At 42.9% G+C, this 17,852-nt stretch overlaps 1 protein-coding gene across 1 annotated transcript; it reads right to left on the reverse strand.

Annotated features, from left to right (window-relative positions):
• Positions 1–3,664: 3,664 nt before the first annotated feature.
• Positions 3,665–17,364, reverse strand: LOC146329309 (NACHT, LRR and PYD domains-containing protein 3-like). Its single transcript, XM_084714584.1, has 9 exons — positions 17,069–17,364; positions 16,225–16,284; positions 13,067–14,927; positions 12,691–12,864; positions 10,085–10,258; positions 9,742–9,915; positions 9,229–9,402; positions 6,696–6,742; positions 3,665–6,468 (listed from the first exon to the last, which is right to left on the reverse strand). Exons 1-9 carry the CDS (start codon positions 17,340–17,342, stop codon positions 5,900–5,902), a joined length of 3,507 nt encoding a protein of 1,168 aa, XP_084570710.1. The 5' UTR covers positions 17,343–17,364; the 3' UTR covers positions 3,665–5,899.
• Between the last annotated feature and the right edge of the window lie 488 nt (positions 17,365–17,852).

Raw genomic sequence — 17,852 nt, forward strand, 5'->3', positions numbered from 1 at the left:
AAAGATGTAAGCAGCAATACCAGAGGCCAAGGAATCAGCCTGAACAGATTTAAATTTATGAAGCTTTGTTTATTTGTATGTATTTTCTCAAAGGAGAAATCTGTACTAAATAATAAAATGACCACAATATGCCCAGATTAAGGAAACGTCAAACTGACTTCTCCAGCAACAAAGCAAAAGCTACATTCTGGCCTGTAACTTGTGTTACTGTTTGGTCGTTTCAGGTTAACTGGAGTTCAAATTAATGCTGAATGAGCTCTTAAATTGTTCAAAATGTTCATAGAGTCTGGCAGCAGTGAAGTCCAGCTCCACAGTGTGTATTTTCAGAGCAGTGGGTTTTTGTTTTCAGGATAACAGACTGAATTTTACATCAACAGACAACTGACAGAGTTATAAACAGCTGATCTACTGACAGTGGAGGACTTGTTCTCACTTGTGATTGTCAGTTTATGATGTTGAGCGTGTCTTGCACTCCTGCAGTCTGCGGAGGAGGAGGCAGGAGGAAACAACTCACTCCAACCATAGATTTTATATTAAACAGGATTTCAACCTCTTTAACATACAGTCTGTGGCTTCAGCTCACTATTTGTACTGCAGAACCCTTTTTTTGGACACAGTTGTTACAGAAGTAGTAAAATGTTCAGTCAGTGTGATTCACTGCTCTGAAACACTCAGAATTTGGCCGTGTAACGTCTCTAATCAGTTTTAAACAGAAATATATTTATTTCAAGTTTATTCTTCAGAGAGGACGAGTTGTGATGGTGTTTGAAATCACCATGTTGTGTTTGAATGTGTTATTTTAGCCGTGAGAGTTTTTCGTCCGCAGTGACTCAGCTCTGCACTTTTCTGCACTGCTGATTTCAGTGTGAGAAGAGAAACGTGATGCTGAGCGGTTTGTTATGTCTGCAGGCTGAACACCAGCTGATACCAGAGCTGCAGGATGACTGACAGCTGCGGACATGATACAGATCGTCAGCATGAAGTGACGTTACTGTACATTTGAAACTGAAATCTTTCTTTACGTCTCACTTTTTTACTTTTTACTTTTACTTCTTTACTGTAGAAAATGTTCTTCAGGTGGACATTTGTCAATTTTTATTTTTAAATTTTACTTGTAAGATTGTGTAATTATTCCACATGTCATTTACTGTTTAGTGGTTTCCCTCATGCAGTGAAACCTCCCTGTACCTTGAAAAATATGTGCAGAAGAGGTGATATTATGAACGCACATAACACACACAGTGTATGTTGGAGGATATGTACATTATATATGACACAGTCTCACTGTGACCTTCACCAACAGCCTGCAGAGTTAAACTCGTCAAACTCGTCTCACTCTGGTTTGTTATTGGTGTCGAGCTGCTGGAAGCGACTCAGTTTGTCCTCAGTGTTCTTGCCTTTTTTTCCCCCTTTTGAATTTATCACATTGGCACTGATTCAAACTGTGTTTTAATCTTAAAGCCAGTGTGTGTTGAGTTTTTATGATTACATATCCTTTAAAATTACTTTGGCAGCCAAAGGTTTAGGTTGTTGTAAACTGTTTAATTTGTAAATCAAGACGTCCCAGAGCAAAGTGAGGATGCTGTTCCAGCAGGTCAAGGACAAACAAAAAAGTGCCAGCTGTTAAAACTAAATCATTCAAAATCAACTGGAGAGAAGTGAATCAGCTGTTTACGGCGTGTATCTCTGCCCCTCGCTCTCTCATCCCTCTCTCTGAATGATGTGCTGTCAATCTGTCAAACTACTTCACTTCAACACGACGCACACAGACTCATCATCATTTCATAACACAAATGCCACCATTTTACAGCACAGACAGCAAAAAATAAATAAATAAATAAATAAATCACTATTTCACAGCAAAAATGTCACAATTTCAAAGCCCACACAGCAAAAATTTCAGTTTCAGAGATTTCACCAATTCACAGTACAAACACGAGCAAACTTCAACCAATCAGATCAACTGACCGAACTGACACTAAAGCTGTCTGGAAGAAGAGCGAAAACATGTTTTCCATCTGTAAAAGCCTTCAGTGCCGTCCTTCACTCTTCTTTCAGAGAAGAAATACTCTCCAGTTCTCATATAGTAACTGATGCTGTCAGTATTTACACTCGCCTCTTCAGGAGCCGCCATTGTTTGTTCAAGACGAGTCGTTTCCATGGTCAGAATCAAGGATTCACCTAAACTGTGGTAGAATTTGCAATAATAACCCACTCAATGTACAACTAGTGTCTTTCCTCTCCTGGGAGGCTTATTATCATTATTGTTATCATCAGCAGTAGTAGTATTAATTTTTTTTGGTTTTCATTTTCCTCCCCAACTTAATTCAGATTCCCTCCATGTATTGACCCGGTCATGGCCGACTCTACAGTTTGGTCCATATAGGGAAGCTTGTTGAGGAAAATGTTGAGCTATAATGAGGTTCAGGCTTAAATATGCTAATGAGGGACGGGTTCAGGTCGTGTTTGGACAGAATTTCGTTAGGCTTGGGCCTGATTAAAGTTCGACCCAGCAGCCAATCAGAATCGAGTACCTATTTGCCGTGGTAATAATTTGCAACAATGACCCGCTCCCTGTACATTATCCTTCACGTATGTTTTATATACGTGAAGCCTGAAGGGACTAAAGATGTCGTGTCACTGTGCAAACCTCATGTTTTATAATGATTATAAATTACATTAATACTTTGAATTCACTGCCATCCAATCTGTCCATTCCCATATTTGACATGAGCTCGGAGCAGCACTATGACAGCATGTAGAAATGTTCTGAAGGTATTTCATCTGGGTCATGTTGTCTGTGTTGCTGATGTGGTGTTGGATGCTGAAAAGGCAGAGTTTTCCCAGAATCCCCTGTTCCTTCAAACCTAAAACCACTACAGAGGTTCCTTGGGAAGGCTGGATGGTACCAATGATCTGTACCAAACTTGCCCCTGCTGGGAAAATCTCTCAGTGCTTGTAAACATTAGTGGCCTACAAACATCTCCGGTGGCCACGTCCGTTCTTTACAGCCTTTTCACACCACAGCATTGTACCTCGTTGCCTCCAGTCATTTGAATGAGGGGAAGGCAGCAGAGGGGAAACTGTTTCAACCTTGGCAACATGGGTAAGAAGTTGCTGCAGCCTGAGTGAACGTGCAAAGATTTTGCTCTGCTGCTCAGAGATCACCATGCAGAACTTCTGGCAGTTCGTGCTTTGCATTGGCCAAGTTTTTTTCCCTAAACACATGTTCATACACAGAGGTTTGCAAGCTGGCATGCAAGCTGTGGACCTTGGGGTGGGTCGTACCAATGCTATGATCACAGAATGCTTTTCTAAGGAACGTTCCTGCAGGTAAGCAGTTGTCAGGGTGGTTACCACACGGCGCTGTGAGAAGCTCCTTCAGTCCTCCAGATCTAAACTGAGACCTACAAACTCTAGAGTAGTGAAAAAGTTAACATGATACGAAACTAGAATCAGGTCGGGGGCTACGAGGGCGTTCTCCCCTAAAAGAAAGTTTTAGTGATTTGAATACACAAATGAAGCCTTTTGGACTTTACTGACATAAGAAAACAATGAGAAAACAAACAAACAAACAAACAAACAAAAAAATAAATTAGAAGAGATAGGACACACATCATGCTTTTCTTTCTTTTTACTTTTTAAATCTCTTGGCCTGTACAAGTGTGTTCAAGGAGTAATACCACAGACAAAGTAATAGTCCTGCATAAAAGTACAAAAATATTAGGAGCCAAATATATCTGTTTTTCACAGAATTTATTTTAAAGTAAAACTGTTGGGTTATAAAGCAGTGAATTGTTGAGTAGATATTGAGTGAAGTACATTTCTACTCTCCTGTCATGAACCATCCAGACCTCGAAGATCATTAGGAATGAGTATCGAGACCCAGTTACACTTTAGAACTGGTTCTAAAATTACAAATCCATCAACATCATTAAGAAAATATGATTTTAATTCTGCTACTGATTTCCATGCTGACTAAATCTGTATGTATGTGTGTATTTTTGGTCTGCACATACTGCTTTGTTTCCCATCGCTGCCATATCTGACACATCAAAACATGAGCTTCTCTTCTTACAGCATATAACACTCAGCAAAAATAATAAATCCTGCCTCTTTCATAGGAGCTCCAGCTGAAGTGGTGAAGTGTACAAGACCCCTCACTCACAGCGTCGACCAAAATGTCTCTAAATCAGCACAAAAATGACATAAACCACCATTTTCTCAACAAACACTAACAGAAAGTGACAACTACACATTAAAAACATTAACAAAATGTAACATTCGTATTTTGAAACATAAAATAGTAAACTTAAACAATGCATCGTGGGCATTATGCAAATAAGGGCTGTGTCTCAGCATTGTATCTGCACCATATGTGAACCTCACAAGTCTGAATCATACAGCGCCCCCCAGTGGTTGAAGTACGACATGAACATTAAACATGAAAACTCCCAAACACAGTCTGTCAGCATCAACTGATGCAGAACTTTACACCACTGACGGCCAGTTTCAGACTCGTGCAAACCTTACACATAACAACAATTACAATAATTATTATGATAATAATAGAAACCCTTTTTTCCACACAGAAAATCCACAGGAATCAATATGGAATTGGATCAATAAAATGAATTGCTTATGGCATTGGTATCAATAAAATCTTATCAGTTTCCATCCCTACAGATCATCAGTGGAGGACAGCCCATCCATGTTTTAGGTTTACCAGGGTGGCTGGTTCCCGGTGGGTGTGTTGATACTCATGAGGCCCTGGGCTGCGTGATGCTGTGTATGAGTTTTCCTCAGCAGGGCAGCAGCTGTTCTTCCTGGGATCCACAATACATTACTGGACTTCTGAGTCCATGGATTTTTCAGAAAGAGCATCATATTCCAGCACAAGGTGGTTTAGATCTGCCCCCGACCACATACTGCTTTAGTCTCATTAACATGGTTCTTACATCCCTGAAACTCTGACATACATCCATATCCATTCATAGATATTCATAGACATGAAAAAAATCATACTTTCAATCGTGCAAAAATGTCTATGTGGAACCTGAGTTTTTATTTTGTATACATGCTGATTGATGGGAAAAAACAGATTGCAAAATACAGAAAGAAAGAAAAAAAAATTAAAACTGTTCATTTTAGTGTAGACAAATTAATGCAAAATACCCAAAGCAGAAATAATTAAGAACATGCTTGCACACCCCAGATGTTCACAAAAACATCTGTTATTTTGGTCAGTGTGTAAAACTCTACCCTAAGCTGAGCTGGCAGCATCCCAGTCAGAGTCAGAACCATGTCATGGACGCCTCATGATTTCTCCTTGTTCTCCTTGGACCACTGATAAAAAGAGAAAACGACAAATGTTCTCCTGAGCCCTCAAACCAAATTAAAGCCATGCTTTCTCCTGATCTAATGACATGACTCCAACATCAGTACATTGATGTAAAGTCTCATGACATAAAAGACGGTCCATGATGGATCTATCTGGTGCAGATTCTGTGGATTATTCATTCCATACTGAATGTCAACAGGATGGTGGTAACAGTCCTGTCTGAAAACGGTCCTGCAGCACCTCTCACAGTTTGACTACCAGAAGATCCTGTAAATGTCTACAGGCAGTCCAGTTCCCTACCAGGAGCCACATGACCCATAGCAGCAGTGAGCTCCTCCAGGGAGAGGTTGGGGTCAAGGGCAGCTCTGCGCTCACAGCCGGGCTCAGGAAGGCCGGGCAACAACTTGTCCGCGCACTCTTTGTTATAGTCCTGGATCCTGAAGAGGACGCTGCAGAGGTCTATGGCATGTTGTCTCATCTCAACTAAGTTAGACATCACTGGCCCATCAGGGAGGCGGAGACAGACCATTTGTTTGGTCTGAGAGACAGACTTCCCTCCTATAGTGAACACAGAGACACTGAGGAACCAGAGGACCAGAACCCAAATCCAGGATAAAGAGGTTCAGTGAATGTGGTGTTGAAGGTGTGGAGGTGGATCAGTTTGTCAGAGGAGACTCTGTAGAAGGACAGAGAGCCAGCAGGACAGTCCACATACACTGCTACTCTGTGAGAGACAGAGGAGGAGGAGGAGGAGGAGGAGGAGGAGGAGGAAGATGTGAGCAGGAGGTGTTTTCTTCTGTTATTGTGCCACATAGAGTAACCAGCACCATCAGAGCAGCTCAGACTCCAGGACTGATTATTCCGTCCAAACCTGCAGTCATCACTGTCTCCTCTCCTGCTGATTCCTCTGTAACTCACTGATATTTCAACCCCTCCTGTCCACTCGACCTCCCAGTAACAGCGACCAGTCAGACCATTTCCACACAGCAGCTGAGGGCAGAAGTCAAACCTCTCTGGATGATCAGGATATGGCTGCTTCTCCTCCACACATGTCACCTTCCTGTTGTTGTCAGACAGTTGGAGGTTTGTGTTTACTGTGTTTGTGTCGACTGTGAGTTCACAGGCATCTGATGGAGAGAACGAGACACAACACAGCAGCAGTTTATCATCTAACACACCTGATGGGTTTATTTGTTGCTTCATTAACAGACTGACTGTTAATTAGATCAAAACTTCTCATCTTTCTGGATCTTCTTTCAAACTGACAGTTGAATGCAGATACAGAAGCTTTTGCTTTAAACTACTTGAACATGAGCCGCCTTGTTTTCATGAATCACAGTGAACACACACTTACACTTCCTCACACCAGGTTTCAGCCTCTGCTCTCCATCATGATCCACCCTGGAGGAAGAAACAAAGTCAGAATGAACCTTCAGAAGCTTCTTCATCAATGATCTTCATGAACCTTCACTCAGATCCACCAAGACGACAAAACAGCTGCATTTATAAAACACATTTCACACACAGACTCAGTTCAACTCTCCTGCACTCTCTCTGCTACTAAAGTATGGAGGTAGCAGGTTAACAAGGGGGAAGCATTTTTGTCATTTTTGCTAACATGGTGGATGACAGCCCCCCATATCAACTTTAAAATCTCCCTTTAAAACTTGAGGTAGGTCTGGTCAGGTGGTCTGTGTCTTTTACCAGAGGTCTGGTCTTTTTTTTTTTTATCAGTATCCTAGCTGTCCCTAGTACTCCTCTCTTTTGGACAGTCACCACAGATGTTGGAGCCACTCCCCCAGTTCGGGGCTCACAGCCCCTAACGCTCCATTCACCACTGGGACTACCTGGGATTAATCCAATTCTCTGTAATATTACTTCTGCCAGGCGACGTTCCTCCCTGGGTGTTCCGATGGCTGCTCCTTGTCGCCGGAGAGTGTGGAGTCAGTGGTGACCATTCTGCGGACCTAGGGCCTTCGCAGCTTGAAGGCAACAGCAGCAGTGGCATCCCCGTGCTAAGGCTGGCGAGCCAGCCTGGTGGACGCAGCCCAGCAATGGATGTCCCAAGCCAGGGCCTGGTGGGCGGCGACCACCTGTGCCGGTGGTGCCCAGCCTGGAAACTGGATTCCCTGGCCAGACGGGAGATGATGGGCCCAGCTAGCTGCGAACCCTTGCCGAATGTCACCTGCAACTCCACCCTGATAGTGCAAGACCCAGCACTTGAACATCTAGACCATCGTGATGCATTTGGGCACCAGCTCAGCGGTGGTCTCACATGGTTGGTCACCAGCGGCTCCACGCTCACAACAACCTGCACTCCAACTGCCAGGCCAACATGGGGCCTTTAGGCTCCAGTGTGTGCTTCTGTTTAACCTGGCAAATTTTAAATTCTCTGCCAGTGTTCTTAAAAGATTTCAATCATATCTTACTGATCACTGTCAGTGTGTACAAGGGTCAATACTGGGACTGGTGCTCTTCAGCATGTACATCTTCCATATGGAGGAAGTGAGGACATTGATGTACACTGAAGACATTTTTACACATGGGAAAGATGCTGAAGTAGTTGTGTGTGCCAAATTATCTGCAACAATGGAGAAAGTAACAGAGTTGCTCAGCTTATCCTGCTTTACGCTGAACACAAAGAAAACAGCGACCAGGTACTTCTCAAGCAAATTAAATCAAAGTGAACATCAAAGTGAACGTGGTCAAAGGATAAAAAAAGCGGATGAGTACAAATATCTAGGTGTAATCCTAGACTCCTCTTTGACCTTTAAAAAACACATTATAAAGACATGTTGTGTCCTCAAGTATAACATTGCAAACTTTCATCACATCAGAAACTCTTTATCGCCTGAAGCCGCTAAGTCTTATCTGAATGTCCTGATCTTGTCCTGTGTTCTGTTCTGTGTATCATCCTGGTCTCAAGCTAACAGGACCACTTCAAATCCAGTTAGATCACTTTATAATCAAGCTCTGAAAGTTCTAGATACAAAAAAACACGACAGCATCATCACTATGATTTCATCGAGAAATATAAAATGTTAAGCTTTGATAACTTAATCATGTTTTCTGATGTTCACTTAGTACACAAGATTATCCATATTGCTGCCCCGCCCCCTCTGAAGAACTTTGTGCAGCCTCGCTCTGAGCGGTTGAACAGAGCTTTAAGGTTCTACGTCAAACTGCAACTTTCTGAAATGAGGCTCTTCCTTCTCTCAATCAGCCTTCTGAAGAATGGAACAGGCCCCTCGACGCTCTAAAAAACATTACAAATGATCACAGTTTCTCCTGTGACATTAAAAACTGGATTTTAAGCAGTCAGTCTTGTCAGAAGTGATCTTCGATTGATGTTAGAGGTTACCCTAACAGGTACAGTACTTAGATGTTATATGTTACTCTTGTTGGTACATATGCTGCTACTTTGCCAATTATTATGTAGTAATTGTATATTTATTACTGTTATTTGTATTGTGCAGCCTGTAGCAACCATTTTCATTGTATAAGGCAGAGACACTGGTAACTTGGTCACTTAAAAATATAGTAATTGTTTCATATTTCATATTTCGTATTTTCTACTGTGCTGCTTGTTCTTACTGCTTCTATTATGTAGGCCCGTGGATTTACTGTAGTCTGTATTGTACTTTGAATTTTTAGGAGTCTCATGTGTCTCCTGCATACTGGGAAGCTCTTCAGGGTGCTGAACTGTATGGTCATCCTGATGGACCTTGGACTGTCACAGCTACTTGGACATTTCTAGGTTCTCAGACTCTATTCACTTATGTTGAGTGTAAACCACAGACCTTTACTGGAGACGTGTCCTATGTCCAGTAGATCAATTCAGTAATCTTATGTACTGAGCTCTCCAGTAGATCCCTGACTGTTCATACCTCAGAGTCTCCAGTCTCCAGTGTGGATCCTTTAGTCCAGCAGACAGAAGCTTCACTCCTGAGTCTCCTGGATGATTGTAGCTCAGGTCCAGCTCTCTCAGATGGGAGGGGTTGGATCTCAGAGCTGAGGCCAGAGAAGTACAGCCTTCCTCTGTGATCAGACAGCCTGACAGACTGGACACACACACACACACACACACACACACACACACACACACACACACACACACACACACACACACAATGATATTTGTTTTATTTTCATCTGGGAGTGCTGGGACTGAGTCTGACCTGAAAGACCCTTCCATGGTCACTAGTGCAAAGTTGTGATATTTCTCTGTAGGTTTTACATCTTTTACAATACACATGGCTGTTTGATCCACTCTTAATGTAAAAATACTAATTAGAACAGATTTAACGATTGCTGAATGTGGTATCATTTCAAATAGATATTAACTGGTATGTCAAACAAAGTTTAAATGGTTGTCTGTTAATCAGAGGACGAATCCTGACCTGAGAGTCTCCAGTTTGCACTGTGGTTTATTCAGTCCAACAGAAAGCAGCTTCACTCCTGAATCCTGCAGGTGGTTGTTACTCAGGTCCAGGTCTCTCAGACTCGAGGACTGGGCGCTGAGGACTGAGGACAGAGCTTCACAGCTTCTCTCTGACAGATTACAGCCACTCAGCCTAAAAAACATGTTTGTACATATGTAAAAATATTTATCTCTGTATATGATTTGTCACACACATTTTATTACATACTGCTTTCATAGCAGTGTCTGAAAGGACAAGTAGTAAAATGATGTCATAATGTGACAGTTATGGTTCATCCTTTAAAGGATTAAATAATCCTGACCTGAGAGTCTCCAGTCTACAGTGTGGACTATTGGATCCAGCAGAGAGACGCTCCACTCCTGAATCCTGCATGTGGTTGTTACTCAGGTCCAGGTGTCTCAGACTCGAGGACTGGGAGCTGAGGACTGAGGACAGAGCTTCACAGCTTCTCTCTGACAGATTACAGCCACTCAGCCTGAAGGAGAGTTAGAGATAAAGACAAACACTGAGACTGTTTATCTACAATGTAAAAGACATCACATTACTATAGTTACTCTAAATGAGTTTATGAGTCAAACAATCAAGCATCAGGATCTCAACCTTAATACCCTAATTCATTTGAACAAAAGAGAATGATAAAGTAATATACAGCACAATAGAGTCCACATGTACGCATAATTCATCCCCTGCCCCCACATTATTTTCTCCAGTTTAGAGACTCGTACCTCTGCTGGTCTCTGGAGCCTGTATACCTTTTAAATTATGTTGAACATTCAACAGTCTACTTTAATGAGTACAGAGGCTGCTTTCAGTACACTTAGCAGCAAAGCTGAAAAACGTGTTTTACAAGCAGATAACTGCAAGGTCAGGAAGGGGTGAGTTGCATATTGTTATCACATGATGGTAAATAAACAATAAACAGTTCAGAAATTCTGGCTTGTTCTATCTCATATTATCTTGTGATCCATCCATTCAGTATATTTTCTTCTCTGGCCTTTGGTCCTTACAAGATGCAGATACAGGATTACAAGAGAAATGGGAATTTCTATCACATTGTGGTGCTATGCCTGGTGTGTAAATGAACACACAACATCTCTCTCTCTCTCTCTCTCTCTCTCTCTCTCTCTCTCCCTCTCGCTCTCTCTCTCCCTAGGTAAATGCACCCTATATCTGGCCCACACCCCATCTGCAATTAATCAGAATGTTAATTTTTAACCCTTTTCTCCAATCAGGAAGGTGTCTGCTCTGGAGTTTTGCCCCGGGGCTACAGGTCTGCAGGCAGATGAGGCAGCTGCAGCACAGGAACCAGTGACAACCGCAGTTCTGGACTCAGGGACAATGGAACAGGAGACAGATGCAGCTGAGGAACTGGTGACAGTAGCACCTCTGGAAATGTTGGCTGCTGTATTGCTGGAACTCTAGACAAGTGAAGCTTGGAAATGGGACCCATGAACAGCTAAAGAACAGCTAAAGAACAGCTAAAGAACAGCTAAAGAACAGCTATTAAATGGACCTTGAGCTGAGATGGATTTGTCAACTGCTGTTACAAATATCAAGTATGAACTTTGAACCTTGTGTCAGGTGTATAAACACATGACTACATTTGTCAAAAAGAGTTGGCAGGTTCAACACCAGATCCTGGTCTGATATTTCAGTAGTTAGGGGGTCAGTCTCAGTTGGGACTCTCAGTACATTAGTTACCTGAGAGAGTTCAGTCTCCAGGATGAAGTGTCCAGTCCAGAAGACAGAAGCTTCACTCCTGAGTCTCCTGGATGATTGTAGCTCAGGTCCAGCTCTCTCAGATGGGAGGGGTTTGATGTCAGAGCTGAGGCCAGAGAAGAACAGCCTTCCTCTGTGATCAGACAGCCTGACAGACTGGACACACAGATGAAAATAAACTAATGGTTGAATCTTCCCCTCAGTCCACTGCTTTGAAATCCATTGTTACTTAACAGTTAAATGATGCCAGAATGCATCATTGAAAAAGCATTTTGATCAGTATTTGTTATTTTTTTCACCACTTAGGGGCAGCACAACACAACACTGATATATTAACACCTTATTAAGTTGATTTTGCTAATTTCTTAACAAACACTAGCCTACTTTTGTGACAACCTGCCAAAGCTGGCACAGCAGAGAAGAATGGCAAAATGGAAAAGAAGTCTGATATAATATTTTTTTCAAAAGCTAGTCTTGAACTCAGTCTGCTGTTTGGTGCTGGTTAGGTAGAGTACAGTGGATTTATAAGAATTTGTTTAAAGAAAACAGCTGCCTACTACTGCGAAAAAAAGACGATCATGAGAGCAGTGAGAGTGAATCCAAACAGGTTTTGAAATGTATAAAGAAAACCAAAAGACTCTTTAACAGTCCACAGAGCTGAGAGGTACAGCCATTTACAGAACACAGAGCAATTTGCTTCATTGCCAATTTAAAAATACTGAATTGATCAACTTAAATGATTGTTGAATGCTACCTCTGATATAATTAAAAGAAAATAAGAAGTCCTCTCAAAGACAGTCGCACTGTACACTCATGACTGCAACCCCTGACATGGACACTTCACAGATCAAACCACCATCATTGGCCGGATTTCAAACAATGATGAGACCTAATATCGTAAGGAAAGCAACAATCTTGCAGAATGGTGCACAGAAAACAACCTACAGCTCAACATAAGCAAAACCAAGGAGCTAATTCTTGAGTTTTGCCAGGACAGGAGGATTCTGCAGCTGGTGATTAAAACCACCTAGAACATCACTGATAGCCATGTAATGAGCAACAGTGATATCAGGCAGGCGTCTGTGCAGACCCCACACAATACTGAAAGACAATACCCACCTCAGGCACAGCCTGCCCACCCTGCTGCCATCTGGCAAGAGATACCTGAGAGTCCTGAGAGATGCTGACCTGAGAGTCTCTAGTTTACAGTGTGGACTCTCCAGTCCGGCAGAGAACAGCTTCACTCCTGAATCCTGCAGGTCGTTGTTACTCAGGTCCAGGTCTCTCAGACTCGAGGACTGGGAGCTGAGGACTGAGGACAGAGCTTCACAGCTTCTCTCTGACAGATTACAGCCACTCAGCCTGAAGGAGAGTTAGAGATAAAGACAAACACTGAGACCGTTTCTGTTGTCTACAATGTAAAACATATTCTTGAACAATCAAGCATTGGGGTGACAAGATTTTTTAGACAATTACTATTTTTTGTTTCTTGCTGGATTTGACAAAAATAGAGAACATCCTGACACATGATACAATTATTATCCGCAGTTATCTGTGTACTTACAGAACTTTGTTGGAGGCTTTGACCACTGGCAGCAGCCTCAGAAGAGCCTCCTCTGAAGCAGAGTATTTCTTCAGGTCAAACACGTCCAGATCTTTTTCTGATGACAGTAAGATGAAGACCAGAGCTGACCACTGAGCAGGAGACAGTTTATCTGGGGAGAGACTTCCTGAACTCAGGTACTGTTGGATCTCCTCCACTAGAGAACCATCATTCAGTTCATTCAGACAGTAGAACAGATTGATGTTTCTCTCTGGAGACAGATTCTCACTGATCTTCTCTTTGATGTACTTGACAGTTTCCTGATTGGTCTGTGGGCTTCTCTTCTTTTTCATGAGGCCTTGAGGGAGTCTGGTCTGCAGAGAAAGACCCAGGAGGAAACGGAGGAACAAGTCCAGGTGTCCAGTTGGACTCTGTAAGGCCTTGTCAATAGCAAACCTGTGGACCTTTGTCACAGATGTTTTGCTGAAAATCATTCGCAGACGTTCACCAACAGTTTGTCCTGGTTCAGACATCACATTCTTGTTTTCGTTGATGAGCGACATCTCCACATACAAAGCTGCCAAAAACTCCTGAACACTCAGATGGACGAAGCTGAACATCTTCTTGTCTTCATCATTCTTCCTCCCACGTTCCTCTTTAAAGATCTCTGTGAACACTCCTGAACACTTCGAGGCTCCACTGACATCAATGCCGCTCTCTGTCAGATCTTTCTCATAGAAGATCAGGTTGCCTTTTGTCAGCTGGTGGAAAGCCAGTTTTGCTAATGACTCAATGTACTGAATGCATTTTTCTTGGTCATACTTGTCTTTTGTCTGATGAACCTGAAACCACAGGAACTCAGTGTACATCTCAGTCAGGGTCTTGGGCAGCTCTCCTCCCTCTCTGGTCTTCAACACGTCCTCCAGAACTGTAGCAGTGATCCAGCAGAAGACTGGGATGTGACACATGATGTGGAGGCTTCGTGATGTCTTGATGTGGGAGATGATTCTGCCGGACTTCTCCTCATCTGTGAATCTCCTCCTGAAGTACTCCTCCTTCTGTGGGTCAGTGAACCCTCTGACCTCTGTCACTATGTCAACAAAGTCAGAACTGATCTGATTGGCTGCTGCAGGTCGTGTGGTTATCCAGAGTCGAGCACAGGGGAGCAGTTTCCCCCTGATGAGGTTTTCCAGAAGCACATCCACTGAGGTGGACTCTGTAACATCAAGGTCTGTGTCCTGGTTTCGTTTAGAAGAACAGTCCATTTCAAGGCGGCTCTCATCCAGTCCATCCAGAACAAACAGAACTTTGAATGTACTTTTGTCAAAGTTGGTGATTCCTGATGACTGCAGAGATGTAAAGATGGAATTAAGAGCTTCTTCTGGGATGCCTTTGGTTTCTGTGATGCATTTATGAATCAGCTTTGCCAAATTAAACTCTTTACCTTTCCGTAAATTCAGTTGGCGGAAGGTGAAGGGGAAAATGAGATGCACATCTTGATTGTCTCTTCTTTCAGCCCAGTCCAACACAAACTTGCGCACAAGAAATGTTTTACCAATTCCTGCGATTCCATTGGTCAGCACTGTTTTTATGGGTCTTTCTTTTCCAGAGGGAGGTTTGAACATGTCACTGGGTTTAATTGTTGTCTCTGTATCTGCTGGCTTCACTGCTGCTTCAATCTGTCTGACCTCATGCTGTTTGTTGATGTGAACGTCACCTCCAGCTGTGACGTACAGCTCTGTGTAGATTTCATCCAGAGGTTGCTTATCCTTTCTTTCCATCCAGGCCTGTTGTACGGACTTAAACTCATCCTGGAGGTTTGATTGAAGCATGTTTTGGTAATATGAGATGTGTCGTGGCTCTGGTACTGGAACAATCTCATCTGTGTGACAGAAAACAAGTAAAGTGCAGTCAAAGTGAGAAATTTGTAATTGTGTAACACTAAAGTTAAAGTTCAGGTTTGAACACATTTTTCTCTTTAAGAAACCCCAACTTTACAACAGTCAAACCTTCATACCAAGGATCTGCCCAGTACAACCACAGCCCTGGACTGGTGACCACTGAACAGCTGCTGGTGTTGCTGCCATCTACTGGTTGAAATGTCAGAAACAAAAGTCCTGTAGCATCACTTTCACTATTCTTGTTCTGTAGTGGATTTAATTTACTCAAAGTGTGTCCAAATCCACCTTTGCTGTCTTGCGCCAAGGGCTCAGAGGTATCCTGCCCTGTCCTGCACCTTGTGGTGGCAGCACATAGCGGGACAAGCTGACAGCTGTGGCCAAGAGCCTTGATTAATTGATTGATTGATTGATTGATTGATTAAGTGAGTTTGGGCCAAACATGCAATAAACCAATCAGAAAGTCAGCTCTCATCACATTTCAGAAGCAGGTGTGCCAGGAGCGTGAACAGTGGCAGCATGTTGGCAGATTTACCAGGAGGAAACAAAGAATTTCTAGCGAGGAGACAGATCTCCTGGTTCGAGAAGCACAAGCGCATGCAGTATATTGAGATGACTGCATTACTCAAATGTAAATAATATCTCAGCAGGTAAATCTCTTAGAAACATTGAAGTCAATTATCATCTAAACAGTCAGTTATATAACTGTGTTGTTTATCTCTCAGCTATATATAACAATTAATACATTAACAGGACGTGGACCAAGATGAAATGCAGAAAAATGGACGCATTAATTAAAATAAGTTAATTTCAGTCTTTTCTAAAAATCATCACTTGTCTATTATGAGTTGATGGGTTTCCTTGCTGCAGTAGTGACAGTGGTCGCTGCCGGTCTGATGATGCTGACTGAAACTCCATAAAAAGGATTATACAGCCTCCTGCAGCTCAGTCCTGTCACAACAACATTTCAGTTTATAGATGTCTAATGTCCCCTGACAGTCATAACAATAATCATAAGTTATGTTACTTTTAGTAAGACTTCTTAATGGCTTCTACAGCCTTTAATGCTTTAAATTAAGAATAATTCAATGCTTTTTAAAACCTGCAGAGACTCTGATGCTGTTTCAGCAAAGTCTTAATAAGTTTTCTGATCCTCACTTTCACTCAGTCATAATGTTTCACACAGAAAGTAAAACTTGCTAACATTTAACTTTTCCAAAGTTAAAACTTGAGTTTGTCCTTCAGGGCTTCCGTACAGAGCAGAGAATACAGCAGTTTTACCTTCAGTCTGAGAGGAGGAAGGTCCTCTGTTCTCTGGAGTCTGTCCAACATCACTGACATCTACTGACACAAAGACAGACACAGATTATGTGTTATATTTACAGTTTGACTGATTACTCATCTAAAGACTCCATGGAAAAACGAGGAAGGAGAAAAATGACCCTGCCCAGAAGAAGCCTGGGGTCCCCGTCTGGAGCCAGGCCTGGAAGGGGGACTGACAGTGAGTGCCTGGTGGCCAGGCACACCACGGAGCCCACAGCCTGAAAAAACTATGTGGTCAACGTTCCTCCATCCTGTGGGCCCACCATCTGTGGGAGGAACCGTTGGGTTCGGGTGCGCTGCCAGTTGGGTGGCAGTGAAGGCAGGGGGTCCTGGCGGACCGAACCTGGGTGGCAGAGGCTGGCTCTGGGGATGTGGAACGTCACCTCTCGGGTGGGGAAGGAGCTAGAGCTGGTGTGGGAGGTGGAGTGCTATCAGTTGGATCTGCTGGGGCTTATCTCGACGCACAGCCTCGGCTCTGGAACCGTTCTTCTGGATAGGGATTGGACTCCTCTCCGGAGTCTCTCAGGGTGTGAGGCATCAGACAGGTGTGGGGATACTCGCAAGTCCCCGGCTGAGTGCCGTTATTTTGGAGTTTACCCCGGTGGACAAGAGGGTTGCCTCCCTATGCCTACAGGTTATGAGGAGGAAAACGCTGGCTGTTGTCTGTGCCTATGCACCGAACAGCAGTTCTGAGTATTCAGCTTTCTTAGAGACCCTGAATGGAGTCCGGCATGGGGCTCTGGTAGGGGACTCGGTAATCCTACTGGGAGAAAATACAAATAAAAGAAAAAGTGTGACTGACCTTCTGGTCTGGAGCTGATGTCTGACAGACTCTGCACCAGATCGTTCCTGGATATCTTCTCTAAAACATTCTTGGTCGCCTTCAGAGCTCCACGAAGTCCACAGGTGTTGACCATCAGATCCACAGTGTCTCGTCTGTCAGCCTTCTCCAGCTCGCACACTCTGATGGTTTTGTTGTCTTCCAGGATGTCGGGCTGCTTCAGATACCATTTGAATTCTTTGAGCTCATCGTCTGTTAAATCCTTCAGAGTGTCCAAAAGGTCCTCTGGCTTCATTGTGGCTAAAATCAGGCAGTAACGTCAACCTGAAGGAAAATTAAAACACAAACAGCAACATGAGTTCTGATTGGCCGACACAGGAGCCATGTTGGTGTGATTTGTATGCAGAGTTTTGTCAGTTAGAGCTCCTCCTCCTCCTCCTCCTCCTCCTCCTCTTCCTCCTCCTCCTCCTCCTCCTCCTCCTCCTCCTCCTCCTCCTGCTGTTCTGAGGGCTGGACTGTAATTTAAAAGTGGAACTCTGCCTTTACTTCTTTCAATTGAAGAAAGACATATTTGAGTTAAAGCATCACTAAATGTAAAGTGTAAATGATAAAGCAGAATGCTAATCAACACACTTCCATTAATTCAGAAAAAGACACATATGAAGTCCTGTAACATTACCTTTAAATTTACATTAAATATGAATAAAACAATGGTACATTGCATGTTATAATATTTTATTTTACAGATTTTGGTGATGTTTAAAACTTACAGTTCAGGTATTTTTCTATGGTTTATTCTCCTCTT

This window comes from Lutjanus erythropterus, chromosome 3 (genome assembly GCF_056507025.1).
Source record: "Lutjanus erythropterus isolate fLutEry1 chromosome 3, fLutEry1.hap2, whole genome shotgun sequence".
NCBI classification, from domain to species: Eukaryota; Metazoa; Chordata; class Actinopteri; order Lutjaniformes; family Lutjanidae; genus Lutjanus; species Lutjanus erythropterus.

Excerpts from the sequence above, each read along its gene's own strand:
- LOC146329309 (XM_084714584.1), bottom strand. The coding sequence starts at position 17,342 with ATGAAGCCAGAGGACCTTTTGGACACTCTGAAGGATTTAACAGACGAT. Across the intron at positions 9,403-9,741 it reads TGCAAACTGGAGACTCTCAG|TCTGTCAGGCTGTCTGATCA; the intron begins GTCAGGATTCGT and ends GTGTGTGTCCAG. Across the intron at positions 6,469-6,695 it reads GAAACCTGGTGTGAGGAAGT|ATGCCTGTGAACTCACAGTC; the intron begins GTAAGTGTGTGT and ends TCTCTCCATCAG.